General features: G+C 38.0%; 1 protein-coding gene across 4 annotated transcripts in view; it reads right to left on the bottom strand.

Moving 5' to 3' along the window:
- DAB1 (DAB adaptor protein 1) overlaps window positions 1-21,157 on the bottom strand; it is a gene marked incomplete at both ends in the record, with an annotated part of 119,791 nt that extends 98,634 nt beyond the window's left edge. For all 4 annotated transcript variants that reach the window (XM_082313975.1, XM_082313974.1, XM_082313976.1 and 1 more), the window contains one exon: window positions 21,091-21,157. In XM_082313975.1, coding sequence (XP_082170101.1) covers window positions 21,091-21,157 — 67 coding nt within the window. The remainder of the gene's footprint in view (window positions 1-21,090) is intronic.
- Between the last annotated feature and the right edge of the window lie 1,043 nt (window positions 21,158-22,200).

Genomic DNA, 22,200 nt, shown 5'->3' with positions numbered 1-22,200 from the left:
TCTCAGGTATCTTAGAGAGAAAATCACATTCCCTTACCAGAGCCTGGACATGGCTGATGCACTGCCCAGCAGCCAGCAGTAAGTGGAATTCAAGGCTTTTAGCCAATTTGAGGCTTTGCAACATTTTGTGGGTTTGTTGTCTAGCTGAGTGGGGGAAAAAAAAAGCCTTCATCTTGAGGATAATGCTATTTTTCCAAATTTTCTTTTATCTAAACGGTGTGCCATGGACAGACACCTGGCCCATTGATTCCCTGAAATCGCTGCCATGTCCCGTGCCCTCAGCCACTCCACAAGACCACTCAGACACTAGTGAACGAAGGCTGCTCATAACTATTTTTAAGTTACTTCCTTCCTGATTGTCATGAAAATTGTTTGCCTCTGAATTTGCTAGTAATGTTTAAATGCTTGTTTTAAACTGTAAATCCATAAATGGCTTCATAGGCAGCAACATCAACAAGCACATCTTAATATCTTGCCTAAAGGTACTGAGATCGTCTCAGCCAACACCCGCACTGGAACTGGCCACCTCCAAAATCTTCCATGCGAGTGTGCATAGCTTGAATTGAAAAAGCATTACAGAAAAACACCTGCCTTGTGCCAACAGCAATACTGCCATAATTTTTTACTTTCTACAGGAACTTTCCAAAATGAACACAGGAAATTAAATAATTTGTTCACATAATGAAGAAAACAATGATGCATGTGTAATGGTTTCAAGAACCATATTTTACTTCCCAAAACACAAAAATAAAGTTTCATGAGGAAACTAATAAACCCAGGAACATCCCAGTATTTCTTGCTGTACCACAGCCTGTTTTATAATGGGCACACCTTAGTCTCCTATGATGTTTATATTTCAATAAAAGTTAAAAAACAAACATCATCGTTTATTTTCTGTAATTATCCACGTTTCTACTCCAGCAAAACCTTATGAATGTCAATTTAGTGGTCACTTATATTTGGCAAGAAAATTGTAATAGATAAAACCAACAATAATAAACAAACCAGGCATATCAGCACTAACATGAAATGGTTCTGACTTCTGGTTTTCCACGATGCTAATGATCCTTACATATTTCAGCTAGTCCTAATTAAGATGGAATGGCCAATCTTGAAAAACAAACACAATTTTATCTCACAGTCTTAAAAATATACATAAATACAACAGTCCATTTCATAATGTATATTCTAGGAAAACACATTTCCGTACTGAAGAAGTCTGGTTTCAGCTAACAGGAGATAGAATTTAAAATATTGTCTTGGTTGGTAACTTCTGGGCGAATTGTCTGCACTGATTTCAGCAGATCTGTTTTGGAACAACTGAGAGCTCACCACATTAAATGTGCTAAACTTCTGCGTTAGTTCCAAAGCAGAGTCCCCAGCAAATTTGTCTTAAATGGGATAGCTCTAGCAAACTAAAAAATTAATTCTCTCTTCTTAGTTTCCCACAAGAGTGCAAACATTTTGTGGTAGGTTTCTTGCTTGCATGAAATCTCACCGAAGATACTTCAGCCTGGAGCTTAATGAACGATACAGCACTTCAGATAGGGTCCAGACAGAATATATTTAGTAAACTGTCTTCTGATGAACCCACTGCCTCAAAAGTTAATTTAAAACTGTTATTTTACAGCATCATGTTTATTCACCACAGTAACATCTAACTATCAGCGAAGATCTTTATCTTTCAAGCCCAAACTTACCCGAGAGAGGTGAAGAGTAAAGACTCTTGCTCTTTTCAGGCAGGTTTTTACTTATTTAAAAAGCATCTATTTCACTATCTCACTAAATGTTTCCAATTTGCAGGTTAGATTTTCCACTTAACTGGAAAAACAAATGCAAGCTGTCAAGAATACTGCCTGAACAATATGTCAGCGTATCCCTGCCCAAGCTGACCTACACTGCCATATCGGTAAGTAACTCATTCCCAGAGGAAGCTGCAATTGGTTTTCAGTGCACACGTTCAAGCCACCAAGAACAAGGTTCAAGCTGCTCTTCTGCTGGTGTTATGACAGTCACCTCTTGGTGATTCAAACTGGGTGCTGCTGCTCACAGAGAACCCTAAGCAAGAAAGGTCTGAATACTTCACTTTCCTATGCATCTAAAGTTATCACCTACATGGCTTTCATTAACATTCTTAGCTCTGGATGAATCTCTGAGGTCATGCAATATCTCCAGTCTAATTATTGGAGTCAGGACCAGGCACTCTGGAATACAGCTGTGACAAACACTGACCTGCACGTATTAGAGCATAAAGGCTTAACTTCATTTTTAAGATAAAATAGTAATCCTTTTGCTGGTACTGTTGGAATTTCATACTTCCTGGAAACAGCTTCTTCCTTTAAGGCAAAATCCTTAATCATAAAGTGAGTCCACATCTGTGTGCACAGTTCCATAAAAACTCTAAGCACAGAGGAACCGTAATCATAAGGCTGGACTGACTTTTTCTGCTAGCATCTGGGATGCAGCACTTCAGTGTCTGGAAAGGTAACACCCACTGGAGACAGTGGTGACTCTGGCCAGTAAAAGGAGCAACCTGGACAGCAAGAAACCAAGGCACACAGCCAAGATAACTTCAAGTTATTCAATACTGATTCAATATTGAAATCCTCTTTTTTCCACTAAAATAAAAATGAAATATTTTTATGTATTTTGAGCCTTATTAAAACCTATTATTCCTTTTTAAAACAAAACTTAATTGAAACCAGCTAGGAGAAGAAAGTTTCATTTATCATGAAGTGACATTTTGTAATTAAAATACAGTTCAGAACAAAACGTTTAGTCGTTAAGGCGTGAATTTTCCCTTCTTCATTGTTGCTGCCAACTCACTATTATTATGAGTGGGGTTAAAACTAGAAAACTAGCTGTTGCTTCTACTCACTAAAAATTAACTGAAAGGAAAACAGAGATCATTTACCTAGAAATGGCTCCTACCTTCTTCTCTTTTTAAGGAGACAAGGCATGCCAGAGATGCAGTGCTGTGACCATGTACTGAGTTCTGTGGGGCTGGTTCAGGCACGACGGCTAGTGAAAATTAATAAACTGGATTAATAGCAATAGCCAAGAACAGTACAGACTACACACTTTTCCCATGTCACCTACTGAGCCCTGCAGCTGGCTGCAAGTGGGCCATGCCTTCTAGCAGGGCTGCTTTCAGCCAAGAGCTTCGCCAGGTGAGACGTCGCCTGGTCTGTGTCCCACTCTGTGGCACAAACCCTAGGAGAAGCTGCTCCATGGAAAAGAGGTCAACCCAGTAGCATCTACCATATGGAGATATCAAGCAGGAAAGCAGCTGCAGGCCTGCACTGCAAGCATGCAAGGTCCGAGAGGCAGTATGAGATCGGTGCTAGCCAGAGGTGTTTTATCCTTGACGCTTTTGAGGGGCAATACAGGAGGAAACTCACAGGAGAGCACGAGTACAGGAGGAGTAATTAGATACCTGCAATAAACTGTGACTCTGGATTAATATCAGGAGATGTCTTAAACACAAGTTTTGGATGGCCCTCAATAATGATATTTAATGTCTGCATTTCTTCAGTTTCCCAGTATTGCTGGTTGTCTGCTCTTCCAGACAGTGGCTGATGGCTTTGCTGTCATAGAAGTGCCTTTTCAACAAAGTTCCCTGTGCTCCCACCGGTGATGCCCCCCCCGCTCTTTCACAATGGATCCCTGCGACGTCCCAATTTCCTGGAGTTCCAGTAATCATCTCTATATAAACCTGCAGTAGTTATCTTTGCTAACGTGGAAAATAAAGAGAACACACAAGTTGATCTACAGATGATAAACAAGACATGAAACCATTTCTAAAGGTTACTATTTTCTTCAATACCTTCCGAAAAAGCTGCATTTCTAGATCATTTCCTCTATTTAGAGCAATCCTGTTCCTCTGTTCCTTCCCCCTTCTTAGACTTTCCTTAAAGGCTTCATTTTGGGGTCAACTCAGCCCTTAATAAATCAGTTGCTCCATATGACTTCCTCTGAACATACTCACATGTTAACAGGGCTGTTCACATACAACAGTACTCCCAAAATCATGCTAATGAATCTGGAAAGCTGAATTTCAGGTGCAGGAGATAAGAACTGCAAAGAGGCATCAGGTTATATACAGCTGGGTAGAAACCTGACCATACTTAAATTTCTGTTCGTGGGTCTCTAAAGAACCAGGTTAGTTTTAGACACATGGAATCTTTTGGTATTGTAACCATGAAAACTGTACGTGGTGGACATGAGCATTGCCTTTTATACTCGCTTCTTGTGCCTGAAGAGCTGAAAGGACTCCACTTGTAACGACTATAAGTTGTCGTAAGCTGGAATCCAACATTGACTGGCAAATTATTTTGGGATATACCAACTTGTTAATTCCTTTTCCTAAAACACCATTCCGGATGCTAGGAAAATCTCTGCATCTATGCACAGCAGCAATAAATACAAACGTTCTCATGCAGGCACAGATAATGTGTAAGAAATTCTTCTTACTCTAAGTGGAATGCAAGATGGAACAATCATTTCCACTGTAGCCTTCCACTTCAAGACACAAATAAAAGAAACACGATTTGGTTTCAAAATCTGTCAGTGAACTCGGAGTAATGAAAACATTTCTACTACCCTCACAAAGTGAGCGTGCTCCTAAGGCTTTGAAGTAGGTTAATACCATGATTATAGCATTTGCAGAGTTTTGCAATGGCATGCTGCTCCAATCTCCTTTCATACTTACCAACTACATGAATAAAAATGCTTTTGGTACAAAGGTTAAGTACATTAAAGAAGAGTCATATGAAGCTTTAGCCACACCTCCATCTGACATATGTAATAAAATTCTGTAGGATACAATGGCGTGATATACTCAGAGTTATTCAACACTTTTGGCACAATCTTGCCATCTTTAATACTGCTTATGTGTTACAGGGTTTTTAAAAAAGGGAGCATAAAGAGCTACCTCCGATCATACAATGAATGTAGTGCTTCAGTTTAATATGATGACTGTTGGGATTCACTGCCAGCCTTCGCATCAGGCTGTGATCCGGTTCCCTTTCTAAACTGGCACATGAAACATCATCATTTGGAGGAACATCATCACCGTCACTGGCAAGAACTGACCCAGCTGTCCCATACTGGGACAATACTGTTCTATCTGGACTCCAAACTCCCCCATCTAATTGTTCAATTCCAGATTCAAAGTTGCAATTTTCATAAAAAAAAGTGCTTCCCTCAACAATTGTGACTTAGAATTAACTTAATACTACTATTAGGCTTGAGGTGAGTAAACTAGTAAGTTAACATCTCTAAGTAAATTAAATTCTGATGAATAGAAACATATTGACTAAGAAATCTCAGACCTCAATGCCCATTATATACAACAGATCTAATGAAAATCCTACTCTAAATGCTGACAAAGGAACTTCGAAAGGTGATGTACTTTTAACATTTTGCCTTGGTCATACCAGCATAAGCACATCAATGTTTTCTAGACATGAAAGTCTGGCTGACTAAATATCCATATTCCAGGGATGCTCAGCTTACATAAGCAGTACTGGCAAGAGGGAATTGGTTACTTTATACACCTACTATTGGCAATTAAAATAATTCACTTTTGTATGTAAAAATATTAAAATTATTTTTTTAGGAGAAAATACCCAGTTCCTTTTTTCAAATCTGTTTTTTTCCCCGTCACAGACCCCCATTTCTAAATCTTTCAGCTTGTCAGCTCTGAATAACTTGGTTAAAAAAAAAAAAAAAAAGGTATATAAAGGGTTTTGAGTTTAATGCAGGCCAATAACCTTGAATATTTTAAAGCAGCAGGAAAGAAGCTTAACCACACATTTCAGCAAATCTAAAGAGACATAATTTCAAAGGTATTTATAGCTAGTGCCTCTTTATTTTCACATCTCAGGCTTTTAGAACCTTTAGTCTAAACCTAAAGGGGAAATTTTTCCCTTTGAACTAGGTTACTTCAAATGGAAATTTCATTACTCACCTTAGAGAATTCAGTCTCCTCTAAACATTTCTTTTTTTTTTTTTTTTTTTTTTTAATCAACTTATGTTTGGATATAATTAGTGTGGTAACAGAAAAGACAAAATCTGGCCTGCAGAGGTTATAGGGCATTAGCAAAAGATGATGTTGTAATGATTTACTTATTTGCTGGAGATAAACTGTATAGAAGGGAGCATGGAGAACGGACAGAATATGTACTACTGACCTCACTGAGTTCATCTGATGGTCAGTAAATTCACATGAGTTTCAAGTTACATTTCCCAAGATATCTTCACATTTCTGAAAAAACACACTGAGAGATGCACCTCTGGTATCTCCTCCCCCCTCTCTCTCTAACTAGTGCATTCCCCTGCAATTCAGCAGTGGAAAACCAATGTCTAATATTCAGCATACAAATTTAATATTTTTTTAATAAAACATAAAAGTCCTCTTTGATAATTCTGCACAAAGGTGTAGCTCTATCTTACTCTTTTCTATTTGCCAACAGCTCTAAATGAGAGAGTTTCTTGGGAAGAAGAAATTCCACCACCCTCATCCCACATGTTCCTTCTGTCTTTTGAACTCCAGCCACACAAAAACCCATTCACAAGTTTATTCTAACTTTGTTAGACTTTAAATGGTTAAACTGCTGGAGATCAAATGCTGCGTTTTGCCTTGTGTTACCAACAGGCCTTGTGGTCTCAGACGCCACAATCTGAAAGAGACTGCGGGTACTATTACAGAAGAAAAGAAAGGCTGCCACTCTTGACCTCAAGCTAATACAGAAGTGTTGCCAGGAGTCTGATATTTTGCTACAAAAGATAGAGTTGCATTTGTTGTTACGCAAATGAGCTTTCTCATTATGAAATATTAAAAAATAGATTAAATGTTGATATGACTTTCCTGGAAGCTGAATTTTGAGTAAAAGGTGAAAAACAACTCCTACAGTTGCTTTTCAAAATTACAAGGCTTCAAATTTCCTCTGTTGCGCAAGTCTTACTATAAAATTGGACTCCAGTAACAAAAAATCATCACAAGTGAGGTTACTTGTTAACAGTGACATCTTTATATTTCTCTTAACAGATAATCATCAGGCGATAGGAAATGCATTTCGTAGTATGTTTATAAAAGTTCTTATTGCACCTTTAAGCTTGCATTGATTACTTCATTATGAAAAGGATCCAAATCTTCCCTCAAAATCTTTTTCTTTTAAATTACCTTTTGTTTTAAGAACTGAGGAGTTTAATACAAAGACACAAAGTATTTCATATAAACACACAATAATTTCACTTACTAAAATTCCTGTATCCAACTGCTCTATGGACATTTAGCCCTAAATGATTGGTTCCACCACAAGATTAAAAAAAAAAAAAAAAAAACACAAAACCTCCTCTGTGATCTTCATAATCTTTTCAGTATATTGGCAGTTTATGCATTGAATAGAATATGAAGAATTACTGAATTAAGGAATTACTGCAGAGAGTTTACTATGTTTTCAAATATGTGGGATGTATATTTATTTTATCTTTATTTGCTGAAATGACCATGTCCCTGAAAATGGTTATGAGATAATTTAAAATGAATGAATAATGAAATTACTATAACATCCTAAAATGTTTTTAAACACAACGAAGGTTCACTGCTTCCACAAGATCCAACCCCAGGATCCTTGTTGCTCTCTTAAATATCTCTACATTAAAAAACAAAACCAAACCCTCATGAACCTACAAATTACCATTAGAGCAGGCTTTCAGGTTGTTAGAACTCCTTTCAAGCTTTTTTTGAACACCCAAGTTGTGTTTATTTCACTGAAGTAAGTAGTCTAGCAGTTAGTGGGACTACCTACACTCTCCTGGTACGGAAGGCCTTGGCCTAAATAGAAAGAAGATAAACCCGCATTATCCTGGACCTCATTAACGTATGCACATACAGATGAGCTGCAAGTACAGGCCTTTCCATCATTTTAAAAAGAATTAGATGACCTCTAATAAACCTCTTCTTAATATCACTGAAGACTTTTCATCCTTAACTATTCTAACCCTGTGGCCCTGTTAAGCACCCGTATCTTAACCAACTTCTTCACAACTGCTGTGATCTCAGCCTCTTCTCATCACTTGTTCGCGGTCATCTCTTATTTGTTCAGAAAATGCTGCCAAAATAGCCTCTCCTGAATACTGCTCTGACTGCAGCCCTCTGGAGCCCTGCACTGATTTCTAGTCATTCAGACTACTCATTTTAAACTTATTGTTCCCTTCTTCCAGCTAAGGTTGGCTCAAAAATAATATCCACATTCAAAATATTCAGATTTTTCCTGTTCTGATATTCTCCAAAAGGAAAAGGGAGCTGCAAAAGCAAACAAAGAAGGAAGAAAGGATGAAGAAAATGGTGAGGCACATATATATGCCAAAGTGGCCCCGGGTAATCACCAGAACTATGGGACTTCCCCCCCAGAATCATGACCCATGAGGGTCAAGCTCTTCTCCCATCCCTGTGAATGGGAGGGATCCCCAATTCCTCTGACACAAAGCTTCTTTTTCTAAAACATTATCTTGCATCTGAGGACACTTCCTTAATGAAGCCTCAGTTGAAAACAATACTTCTCTACATAAAGTTCCTTTGTTAACACATCTGCTCATTTTGTTGAAAAAATATCCAAGAGTAATTCCTGGATGCCTACAGTTTCTATGGCCTTATTTAATTCTCACATCAGCCAATCTGTCTTCCTTTTTACGTCTACCCGAGTGCTTTACTGAAGCACCACTGTCAGCTTGGATATTGTGACTATTTTCTTCTTCCAGTTCCTTTCATGTCCCTATGATGTGACCTTTTGCAAAAAAATCATTCAAATCTTTTTAAAAAACAAACAAGAAAAACCCTACCTGTTGCTAGACTTTTTTTTTTTTTTTTAAAAGAAGTATACCTGAAAAGAATTTAGATCTTCTGGTGCTTCCATCAATATCCGTGTATTCACGTTCGCATTGGGGTATCATGCAAACAAAGCAGGCAGCTCCATCTTGACTGTCAAGCATAGAAAGCAGCACCAAATGTAGCACATTCTCTGACCACTGTCCTTCCATTCACTGAACAGGTCAAAGGTCTCCAGGAAATAGCAATATGAGCTCAGCTCATTAAAAATTGTATGAAAATTTATATCCTGAAGGGATGTTAAATTAGGCTTACACAGGCAACTTTGAGTCTGTGCTTCCTTAGAATTTTAGTGCTTAACCTTATAGCCCCAGCATTTCTTTAATGCAATTAAATACAGAGGCATAGATATAATATATTGCTTTAGTTATAGACTAGCAAAGAGAGAGAAAATAGGCGAGACAGATAAAGAACTCTGTAGGTAGCTTTCATTTTCATCTCTGGTGTCTCTCTAGCATTGCCATCTTTTTGACATGCTCACAACAGTAGAGGCTGTGTTCTTCCACATACAGTTTTACTGAGAAGGGCTGATAACATGTTATTTTTAAAGAGAAACTTCAGAGTCTGTGCATTTTTTAAAAAAACTGCAATCCATAAACATCCCTACACTAGTAAATATAGCAAACATTAAACACATAGGTAACCATATCAATACTAAACTTAAGCCACGCCCAAGTACAGAATGCACCCAATTTCCCTGATGCATTTAATTCACTTTATGTGACTTTGTACATTTGAGTTCAATGTACAACTCATACAGGCAGCACAAGGTATTTAAAAAAAAAAAAAAAAGAAAAAAAGATTAATTCAGTCAACTACCGATGTTTTTGCCTTCCACCTAGTTATCAGCATGCTAGTCCACATTATTGTGACATGCGAATATTACCCTCTTATTACTTTGAAGGCAATTTTATATTTAAAAATGAAATTAATAGCTAACCTCAAAAGACTTATTATGCTTAATTTCATTTCACTCCCCGAATCATCCTTTTCACTGTACAATTTCTCCTCTAACTAAACTAGAAGAATCAGAGGTGTAATTATAGATTGCAGATTAGCTGTTCAACATTTGCTAGTAGTTAAAATGGTGTAGACATTAAAAGCAAGTTGACTCCAGAGAAAGCTGCTTCTCCTGTCATTTGTAGAAGAGACTGCTGTGAAAATGTTACTATCTGTGAAGTCAAGGCTAGAGCTTTCTGTGCTTTTGGACAACTTTGCAGGGCTCTCCCAAAGCAGGACATCCTACCACCACTGAAAGCACTGCCAGAAGGATCTCCCACCTCCCCGAGCTGCATTCATTTAAGTCAGTTATAGGTAAGGTAGGAGGACACAATACTGTCCTAGGAATCCCTCACAAGAATCCCCTTCATAGCCAGGACAAATCAGGGAAAAGCAGAGGCTTGCCTGTGCTACACAACCACATAGCAGCCTCTCAGAAAACTGACCCACAACCCAGGAGTATGCGCATGACTTGAAGTCTCCTCTCCCCTTGATCTCACTTCGTGTTCCTGGGTCAGGACTTCACTGCAGGCGTGCTCTCCATTCTGAGCCTGCGTATGAGCACTAGTGAACTTAAGTCAGACTGGCTGACAAGTAGGAGGAGAGGTCTGAGTGCCAGCCACTGCAGCAAGAAGCTTAAATCCTCAGGAGCCCATAGGTTCAGGTGCCAAAAACTGGAGGACACTGATGTTGGGAGGGACAGCTACTGGACAAACTGGGTGCCTAACATCACCTATGGAGAAAGCTGTAGAGAGAGAGAGCATGCGTGCGTGCGCGCGCACACGCGTCCACGAGAAAACTTCATACCTGATCAACAGGACTGAGCTATTTGTGTTGTTCATATGTATACGAGCTGTTTCTCATTATGTGGGTGCTGGTAAAAGCTCTGCTCCACGTGCGGTGATATGTATGGTTGTTTATAGTGTGTGTGTGTGTGTGTGTGTATAGATGCCTGTTGGGAATACATGCTCAGCCTTGCTGCAGCCTGGACCTGGATACACCAAACCACAGCAGCCTTGTATCAGGCTGGGAGAGGATGAATCCTCTGGGCCCTGTAGCCAACCAGATTCAATTACCTCTAATGGAAGATTCTGGAAACATGATCTCGTTAACATCTTTGGTTCCACACATACCGACTTTTGTGTTGATGGAGCAACAGCTTGTTTTCTTCCCTAATGCAAGCATCACAAATCAGACACAAAACCCAGAGAGACCACACACTATTCACACTTCCACTTCAAACTTGATCTACTTGGAGCAAGGAAGGGCATTTTCACAACTCAGCAGCCAAATGAGAATTTGCCTTAGTTCTATTTTTATTGCAGTTTTGCAGCAATGAGTAATGCTGTCTCCAAGAAACAGAAGTGAAAGCTACTCTGTTCTTGTCAGAATAATAATGGATATTGTGTTGGCAACCACCCTCCTGCACTGCACAACAGCATAAATAAAAGGAACTGGGAAAAGCCAACAGTACTATAGTAAATAAAGTGTGTAAACTCAACTGCCTGCAAGTAAGTGATAACCTCTATTGTTTGGTATTTCAGCCTGGGCAACAAGAACAGGATAAACACTGTGTCTAAATCAGAAGTGAGTCGACTCTACTGATCCTCATCTACGGAGAGAGGTTGTGGAGGACGGACACTGGCTGTTCAGGGAGGGTCAAAGTAGAAAAGTGTAGCATGTAAGATGTCAAGAGTGCCTCCATACCTGGTTGTACAAACAGCAACAGACTGAAAGATGGCCTTCTCCAAATCTCAGGTTAGTTCAATGCTGGGATATTAGCTTTGGCCTCACTATTGTTACTAGTAGAAGGAAAGATGTCAATGAACATTAAAGTCTTTGCTTCTTACAGCTTGGATTCATGTACAGTTTCTATTCACAGAGGCTACACGGATTCACACAGGGAAGACTTGCCTTCTTTCATGGTTTAGAAAATGGATCGTCTTTGGAAAATGCCTCACTACAAAGCACTAACTGTGAAACATGCCGCCAGCTCCTACTCGTGATGAGCCATTAACGTGTCCATGCAGCTACACAGGCAGAGGCCTCTGCAGCTTGAGCTCTGGGCTAGCGGGACGCAAAGCAGTTCTGGTGTGAAGGATATCTGAATGCAGAATGAGAAGTTATTCAAGACACGAAAAGGTTTCAGAAGGTGGTCCCTAATGATGGAGGTCTTCAGTGAACAGCTGATAAGTACCAGTAACTTTATGCGTTGAATTTACAATCTTTTTGAACTTCATAAAGAGCCTTGTATTTTTCTAAGCAGCAAGAATTCTTAATACTATCAGGGAAAGAATATTTTTGTCACTTAGAAAAAGTGACTTAACAGGATCATAGGTGCATAATCCATCAGTCTACCATCCAGTTGTTCATGATTTTCATAGTGTAGGCACTGGGAAAATAGCAATAGAAACCACTACGGCAGGTGAACAGCAAAAAAACTCTCGAGATACATGGGATGAGGACTGCCCTTGGTGGTTTTGGTATTATTGTACACCATCACTCTTCTCTCAGGATGCAGGTTTCCTGCAATTTCACAGGGGCCAGAAGCCACTTCCAGAAGCTGGTCTGACCTTTAGCAATGCCTCCACATTCGCTACATGGCTCTGTCAGGGCTTTCTCCACTGTCAGCCTCCAGAGAGACACAGCTTCCTTTGTATCCAAAATCTATTTCATGATTTCACACACATCTTTTGGGGGATATTCCTGGGAGAGTAAAGCTACCAAGAAGTACTCTGATTTCTCCCTTCCTGCAAAACTAAAAGCATTCAGTTGTCTTTGGCATCAGTTGCTAGTTTCTTAAAAAGTTTTCTTTCTTGCTGCTCGCATTGCAGACGACCTTGATTCTTTTTTGTACTCACTATGCCTGTTCAAAATCCATAGACATACATCAAGATCTGATCATCTGACGCTTGCATTAAAATACACATTGAAAGAATTGTAAAAAAAAAAATATTCAATTAAGTGCATATAATACACTTACCCATGATTTCACTAAGAATTAGCCTAGTTTATAAACTGAAAAAATTATTTTGCTTTTTATTTGGGTCTTTGCTTTCATACAGAAGACCCACACAAACACGTTATTTAGTTGAACAAACTATATTGTTATCTCATCTGCAAAACCAACCAACAGTAAAAGCAGATAAATGCATTTTTTCCTGTCTTTACACTAACACTAGCTATTATATATAAAAATGTTTAGTTAAAAATAATACAAATAATATGTAATTATTTCTGAGGACACACTTATCCCTAAGAGGAATTAATTTTCAAGAGGAATGTTATACTTAAACACATTCATCCACTGTGCCATTAGGCAACCCAAATACATTATGTATTATATTACTTTTATTCTGGATGGCCAATAATGTGTATATTGATTATATAGCTAGAGCACATCATCTACAAGAATCACAGCCACATCTTTTCTTTACTCCTGAGGAGCACAGTGAATATCTGGGCCTGACATTTATCACAGGGAGGCTGAGCCTATTACTTGGCCAAATTCACTATATATTTCCTTGAGCTCTTTAAGAGAAATATGCCATAAGGCATGAATGAAGGGCTTACAAATTCAGCCACAGTATATTTCAAAAGGCTACCAATTTTGTGGGCAAGCTTAACAGTAAGTGATCACTGTTCAAAAGGTCTATGACATTAAAGATTAAGGACACAGTTATTCTTCAACTCAAGTTTCTGTGACTAATTTACAAAGATATTCAGTTAAACACTTCTGTTTCTGCCTGCTTAAATACACAAACAAAACCCTGTATGTTTCCTTTAACTTGTTTGTTGCTCCAGGCTTTTTTTTCTTCACAAGTTGACTAACAAAATTACTCTATTGGTTAGAGCACAAAATAAGAAACGGGACCCTCAGATTACATATCAAGCTCTGCCCTGATCTGTGGTGTAATCTTAGGAAAGTAACTGAGAGATCAGCACTGGCTTTTGATGCAAAGATCTAACCACCTTTGAAATTAATTTACATTTCCCCCGTATGTACACAGATCATGAAAGCTTACTTTCCATAAATTATACAAGATTGTGTAAGTTTTGAGGAATTTTCCCTCATAATATGAAAAAGTTTACACTGCAATAATGTGGACATTATTGCTAAGTGTTATCTGTTTATTTCAGGGAAAACTGGTGAGCAGTTTAATGCTTCCAAGATTGCTGGGATCAAGCTCATTTTCCAGATTTACTTATCTTTGATTTCCCTTCAGCAAAATGGGAGCACTTACCAATACAGCTGACACCTCTAACCTGTACTTTACAGTGAGTAATAATTTGATGTATTTTATTATTACTTGCAGAATTTCCCATAATGTCAATGGAAAAGGCAATATGTTTCAGAAAAGTAGAAATGTTCAAATGCACATAATGCAACACACTGACAGAAATGTCATTCATTAATATTTATTAGGCAAGCAAATATCTTTGGATGAAGAATGATATAAAAATATTATCATCATCAACATACTTGTCCCTGTAGAGTATTTCTATGTGAGCCATATTAGGAAACTTGTACTAATCCAAACCTCTAGAGGCTTTTTAGCTACTAATCTGGATGAATTAGGTCACTCCTGCTCAGTTACATTCACTACATGACAGAATTTTCTTCCCTGAACTCTCTAAACAAAAGTTTTCATTTACAAAGGTCCTAATACAAATTTTGCTGGGAGTCTTTTCAATGTCTGCAAGTGGAGAAAAAGTTTCCCTGGAAATTAATTTATTTGCCTGTTTGGAAGTTCTACCTCCTTACCAGCCCCAGCCCCTCACTTTCTCCGTATGTCAGTCAAATCTCAGACATAGTTTAATAGTGTAATGGATGAAGCCAGAAACAACGCACAGCACAGGCTGAACTGGATGCACAGGTGATCCTCACTGCCAGCAACCAACAGATTTCCTAATGTACAGCCAGCCTCGGAGCACAGTAACACCCACCTGTATTTAATGACTGTTACATGAGTCAAATCCTCTGTGGAACATGCATTGCATTAAGGTCCTAATTACTAGTTTCAACTGAAATGCTTTGACGACTGTTAAAACATTGAGAAATGATAATATAACAGAAGCTCTCAGGAAATGTTATTCTTAACACTCAACAGATTATTGATTCCTCTACTGAGGAGCAGCAAAGTAACAAGAGCTCCAACCTTAACTTAGGCAGACCTGTCTCTCAATTAAAAACAACAGTAAACATTTTAACTGCAACAAGAGACAACATCCATTACCCTCGAAGAATGCTTCAGTTAACACAACCATGGACCCCCTCTGGTTGAACGCAGTATTTAAAATAGAATGCATGAGCTCTCTAATTTATGATAGGTTATTGGATAACTCTTGTTAATTACAGCTACACAATGTCAAAATTAATGATTTTCCCACCCTCTTTCAACTTGAGAATGAATTCATAACTTATACCAAGACTCAAAAGATGTGCAATTAATATTGTCAGTAACCACTTCACAAAAGAGATTTGTTAAAGGCAGACATGTGGACTTAATTAGTGTATCAATTAATGCTGCTGTTACTTGATCTATAAATTATTGAAAAACTCATAACTGCTGCAAGGAAACAAAGCAAATCCACTCCCCATCAATGAAATAAGCTCCTGACTGTGCCCCTCTTTCATTATTCTTTAGATCAAATTTGAATCTTGCTGGATTCCATGAATCTTAGCTATGTAATCAGAAAAATAAATGAATCTATACCAATCTAACAACTTGAAATGCCTCATTACAGTGATGATGCTTTAATTGTTATTAGTCGTAACGTTAAAAAAAAAAGTTAAATACTAATAGTAAAAACGAAAGAAAAATCAACGATCATTGTTCACTTATTAATTTAAACTGAAGTTCCAACCTGGAAATGAACCTATAAAATCTGCATTGAGATTTCTGTGTAGCAGCAAAATTGCAACTTTCACATGAACCAGAAACCTCCATCCCCGCAATTTAGCAATGATTAGTCCAAAGATTAGATTCAAATGAGGTCTAAGAAATCCGAAACAGGACTTGGGTAGCATTAGGCACCTATGATGAAAACTGAAAATGACAAAACATAACCTTGTTTAAAGGCTGCTTATCCCCAAAGGCTTTTAAACTAACTAGGTACCTCCTGTTTGATCTTAGTATGACTAGAGTTTTGCTTCTGGGGACACAAAGGTTTTCCTTTAGATAGTTAGACAGACTCCATTCTCTCATTAGAGTTTAAAAGACCCAGGAAATAGATGTGACTCTGCCAGAGGCCCAATCCGATATATGTGAATGGTCCTGGAGCCACTGCACTCCTTTTAACTAGTAGACAGACAGTTAAAATGGGACACTTAAGCTTTTTGCCATCCTGATCCTAAAAGGATCAAACTCACATCTTCTACCACCAAGAAAGCACCGTCAGGCAACACCCTCTGCTCTGCTGGTGCAAGCAGGGTAACTCCTTACCTGGCATTAAACAGCCCCCTGAGTGGAGTCTGCTCTCGCTCTCACTCCTCAAGCACAGCTTCAGAACTTGTATATTCATTCAGTCAAAACAAAGTGCCCAACTCTGGGCTGTGAGAAGGCTTCTAGCTCTGGTAGAGACTTAGCACATCACACGCCCTCTAAATTTCACGTTCCTACTGGCTAGCAATGGCAATCCGCGGCTTGGCGGCCTGCCTACTGTGAAATCTGTTTCCAGATGCCACGTGCTTCCCGCGCATTGCAGTAGAAACCTATTAAACAAGGGAATTTCACCTACGGCGATCCTTAGCATCAAAGATCATTATGCTGATTGTCAACATGCCTGATCTCCTCTTTGTATCTTGCTTCCATTTTTAAAAGTCCCTGTAATTTTGAAAATTGACTCAAAAGTCTTACTACAGACTCCACATAGGGGATATAATGAGAGATGATTTTGCAAAAAAATCCCAAGCTTCCAATAGAATAATTACAGAATTTAAGTGCAAGAGGAAGAAACCAAATCCCTAGAAAACTCTCCTGGCCTCCCCCAAGCAGATGCAGATCTTCATTCAAATTTGGTAGCCTGGCTCACTTCTTTACGGGCCTCCCATTTCAGTTTTCCTGTTTAAGTTAATTTTGCAAGAAAGGATTTTCCAAGGCAGTTATCAGTGTGGATTCACCATCAATGCAAGACGTTTTCCCCAAAGAGGTTTCTAAATCAATTTTAATTCCAATAGACTCAAGTAAATGTTTTCAATTTGATTCAATAATCCATACACACTTATAAAATGGCTTTTCCCCCATGTACTACAAGATAAACGTGGTTTATGTTTCTAACAACTTTGGCTAATAAAAAATTCTAATTTCCTATCCTGAATTGTAATAACACGTAATGTTTATTCACCTCTCAATGAACCAGATGACATAAACAAATCGAAAAAAAAACAAACCCAGCCTCTAAGTGCATTACTTGAATCATTAATTCTCTACATGCTTCTTAAAGAACACATGATTTTTGTCAAACACACACACACACACAAAAATCACCAAAAATGTCCTAGAACAGAGCTTTCTAAATCTCCTGAGAATTTTGCATTATTTCCTTTTAGAGAGCAACATAGAACCTCTTCAGGATGTCTCTTAAAATTTCAGCAAGTTCTCAAAAAAGGTAATTACAACACAGTTACTAGTAGATATCAGCCAAGAGTGGCATGAAGATTAGGGCGGGAGGTGCAGGATGGCAGAAATATAATCTCCTCTAATAGCATCTAGTGTACTGTGAGCTCATAAGATGGAGTAAGGCGTAGAAATGAGGGCTGTGGAGGTCAGGGTGAAACACGGGTCCTCAATTGGTAAGTACCTTCACAGTACATGAAGCAAAAAGCGACAATCTGGAGAGGAAGGGAGGTGCTTGGCTCACCTCTGTTTTCATAACTACATCTTCAAGTCAGGAGTTAAAACTCCTACTCTGTGCTGGGAGTATGACCAGGTAGCGTTTCTAGAGCCCATCAAATTCTAGATCCATCAGATCAATATTGACTGAATAAAAGGCAAAATTAGTACTCGATTTTTAATAGCCTATTTTTAAGATTATCCAGTTTGATAATGTTAACATAGAAAATTACAGTTTGATATTATCATGTTAATATTGAACTTACCTACCATACACTAGAGTTTTGCAGCTGCGATTCTACTTAAATACCAGCTTCTGAGAGGATTTTGTACGTAAGTTCTTGTCCTAACTGTAGTAATAATCCTTCAGTGTTGGAACAGAATACCGTCTTACAAACCAGCTCTGATGATAATGGAGAGAGACTGAAGAGTTGACGATGACTAGAAAGCTTATAGCTGTAAAAACACTGCCTAATGAGAAATGTTTTAACAATCTCTTGTAAGAGAATTGCTTTGCATATGAATACAAAAAGAGATAAGTGTTCCCAACACATAAAAGAAATATTTGGTAAAATCTGTAACTTTGCAGGAGCATTCATGCCAGGTTCCCCATCTGCAGCAGAAATCAAACTATTTGCCTGTCACCAAAAATCAGTAATCTATGCAGCAGAGCCTAAAGGCAATTATAAAGCAATTACATTCCTAAAAATCTTAGGAATTAAGCTTTTCATTATTTCAGCACTTCAAATAAGAAACACTACCTTTCTATATCCTTATACAGATATAGAGAGATCTAAAGATTTAGTTGACAGTACACAGAAGACTTATGCTGAGATCAGGAAAGAACCCTGTTCCATGCTTTAACTCCGTACTAATCCTTATCCCCTTTCAGTCACCCCAGATCTTCAGCATGGGATACACCTGTGGGACAATCCTTCCATTAATAAGTTATTATCAAACTTAACTGCTCTTTCTCAGCACAGTGACATGAAATGCAGATGGTAGGAGAACTACCAGAACGGTAGAAAATACAGCAAAAGAGGCCCCTCCTTGCTCTGCATGGAAATGGTTGCATGGCTCTTGCAGAAGTATAACAAAACCCATTCACTGGAAATATACTAGAGCTGAAATTTCCGTTTATAAAGCAAAGACTAATTTCTTGGGAATACTCAGCCCCATTGCATAATCAAACTCATTGATTAGTAACACTAGAAACTTCATGTTAATACTTGGACCTGTCACTGCTCACAGTTAATGAACTTGGGAAAAAAGAAAAAAAAAAATTCCCTGTTTTTCACATGCCCATCATTCACACTATACGGGGGAGGGCTCATTTGTTGAAATATACGCAAATACACACATTTCAATGACAAGTAAATGAGCACACCAAGTTTCCTTTGACTTTCATTATGTGGGATTTGAATAGCATACACTGTCTGAACTGTATACCTGTATAAAGCATGCACTGTACAGCGAGGCCTTCAGATGGCTGGATGTGATCGGATGCACTCGAACTTGCACATACAATACAGAACGAGATTAATTCTGGAGATGCACTACTGCTGTACACTGTCCCTTCCAGTTCTTCAGATAGTTGTACATGCTGCAGGGAGCTCCGATCGCTGCCACAGAATGTGTTTTATACTTCTCAGCAGCAAAGGTAATTCTCAGAATTTCCATTTGGGGGACAGAATCAGATTTTGTGCAGAGAAGCATTCAGTTATTATGATTTATGAAAATGTTTTTAGAAGTTGGATGCTGAATATTTTATTAACATAAACATCAGGTTCCTAAAACAGTTGTTTGCTGTTTTCAAAAGTTTCACCCTCCAGCAGAAGAAATAACATAGGAGACACACATCAAAAAGACGTTATCTGTATTGCAAAGAACTGACACTTTTTCATTTCCTGCCTGCCCAAAAATACTGAGTGATCATACAACCAAACCATCTTTACTTTCTTTACTCGCCTTGATGAACATCTCTCTCAGATCACATTCTCATTTACATCAAAGTTCCCCTATTTTTGCCTTTCCAAACTACAGCTTTTTTATCTTAAATGATTTTTTTTTTCCTTGTGAGTTTAGGCCTAGAGTAGTCATAGGGATTCTAAACCATCTTCCCAAACAAATGCTTAAAATTTTTTTAATTGCTGTGTCTCTTTTTAAAAATGCTAATACAAAGTTTTCTGATACAAAAGCTATAGCAAACACGAGGCCTTAATTACCAGTTTGGTAGAATCACTGCGGTAAGAGGTATACCTGCCCAGAATTTGAACAAGTTATTTATCAGGTATCTAAGATGAGTAAAATGTGCAACACACAGATATATGAGCAAAGATGAGAATATTTTTTGTCTTTAAAAAATGTAAAAAATCCTCAGAAGTAAATGCCTAAATTACACACCCACAAAAACAAACAGAATGACAAACTGCAAAGCTCACATGAAAGTTCAAATCTTGCTGCCTCAAGTATTAAAACTATTAAGTATGATTTTTTCTTTTTGTTTTGCTTTATTTGAGCAATTCATATTAAATTTATTTTCAATCTTGATTTCATTCACTGTATAGGTTCAAAAAAAAAACCAACCACGGCTACACAGAAGAACACGAATTGCCACTAGAATTCAAGGTCTTGGCCTCCAAGTTCATCAGTACTTAAAAACATAAGCAATAAAAATACTAATAAAAATCCCTACTAAAAATCTTTCAGTACTCCTACTCATGAGCACCAATTCATATAGTCCCATTCCTCATGCTTATCAGTCCAAAAACTGCCCTACAATCTGACGCAAAATTGTAAATACAAATATGAACTTATCCAACCATGCATTTATCCATAGCTTCTCCTTAATTTTGAGTTTTCCTCATATTTGTTTATATTTCCTTTACCAGATTACAATTAAAACTCTCTATAGATTGCTACTGAGTTCTCTGTAACTTCACAAAGTGTCAAAGATTCAACGTCCAGTAACAGAAAGTGCATTTAAACTCCGGTTAGTTCAAAACAAAGTACAAACAAAACCTTCAGAAGAAAATTTATTATCAACAGACAAAAAAGTTATCTTTTGCTAAGAGTAATTTTTAAAATTGTATTTCCATTTATGAAACAACTGCAATATAGAGTAAAAATTAATGAGCTGTAATACATAAGTTCTTTCTTAGATTTTAAATCTATTTCCTTTTTTTTTTTTAATGTCAGAGAATCAAATCCCATGTTCCCATACCAGACTTCCACTGGGCTTAACAAATTTTACTTTCACTGAATGCACAGATAACAGAAGAATCACAGATGCATAAAAGGTGGTTGATGTAGGAGCTGATTAAAGTACAAAATACATACGAATAAAGAGAAATGAGTCACTACCTTTCTTTTTGGAGTCTTTCTTTGTGCTGGTTTTAACAGCCACTTGAAGTTCTGTCTCAGTTGACATCCTATATCCTTAGTCCTCTTCACACAGATCCAGGATCTCGGTCAGGCTCATTTAGAACGTCTCTTCAAGAGAATAATTTAGCCTTTCAGATACTATAACCCAAACAGTTCATCTCATTGACTCCTTTCAAGTGCTGTTAAAGGAGGAAACAAAAAGTAATGGTCAATTTCTGAGTGTAAAACATAAAAAAAAAAAAAAAGAGCGCCATTGCAAGCTTACTGAGGAAGAAACCTATGAAGTTCTCTGTCTATAGAGTCAATTGCCCACAATTTTAGATGCTTAAACACAGTCATCTAGTCCCGTTTGAGACGTTTTGGCATATCTAAGATGTCTTCACAGACTAGAGACACTACACAAGGTGTACAGAAGACCTGTACTTCTGGACCAGCAGCTGGAGGAGAAAGACTACAATCCGGGAAGTAGCAGGAAATGTCATCAAAAGCAAAAAATTCTGCAAGGACTCAATTCTTAAATGCAACAATTCCAAGGTAAAAACATACTGCCAGAGAGTAAGTTCAGAATTTTACTCCTCAAATGCTCTTTCAATGCAATGAAACAAAGACAAATGAAAAATGTATTCATTACTCATACTGAGAACATCATACTTTGCCTCTCCTCTTGCTTATGATAATGTTTCCAGTATAAAAGAATCTGCCTCCCTGTAAACAAAGCTGTAACTCTTAACACCCATCTAGTAATTTTTAGTGCAAAGAGCTCTGAAAATACAGTTAATTAAACCTTACAGTTTCCACAAAATACAAATGGGATAAGGGGCAAAAAGATAACATTTAGGGAGCAAGCTACAGCTTTACATAACATCTATTCGTTGGGAAGATACACAAATGCACCGGCTGTGAACCCACAGCAGTTAACTGCAGAAATGTGCTGGAGCAGTATGAGGGAAGCAGGCTGTAAGGCTTCACGTAGGACTGGGGATGTATTGGCTGTGGAGGCAAAGAATACACAAAAAATAAACAACCAAGCAAAGAATAAACCATTACTCCAATTCTTACTGTCGGTCCCTTTGAAGGATGAGCCACCTA

The sequence above is a fragment of the Platalea leucorodia genome (genome assembly GCF_965183815.1).
Source record: "Platalea leucorodia genome assembly, chromosome: 5".
Classification (NCBI taxonomy): Eukaryota; Metazoa; Chordata; class Aves; order Pelecaniformes; family Threskiornithidae; genus Platalea; species Platalea leucorodia.
Note: the sequence above shows the minus strand (reverse complement) of the source record. Positions and strands in the feature narration are given on the sequence as shown.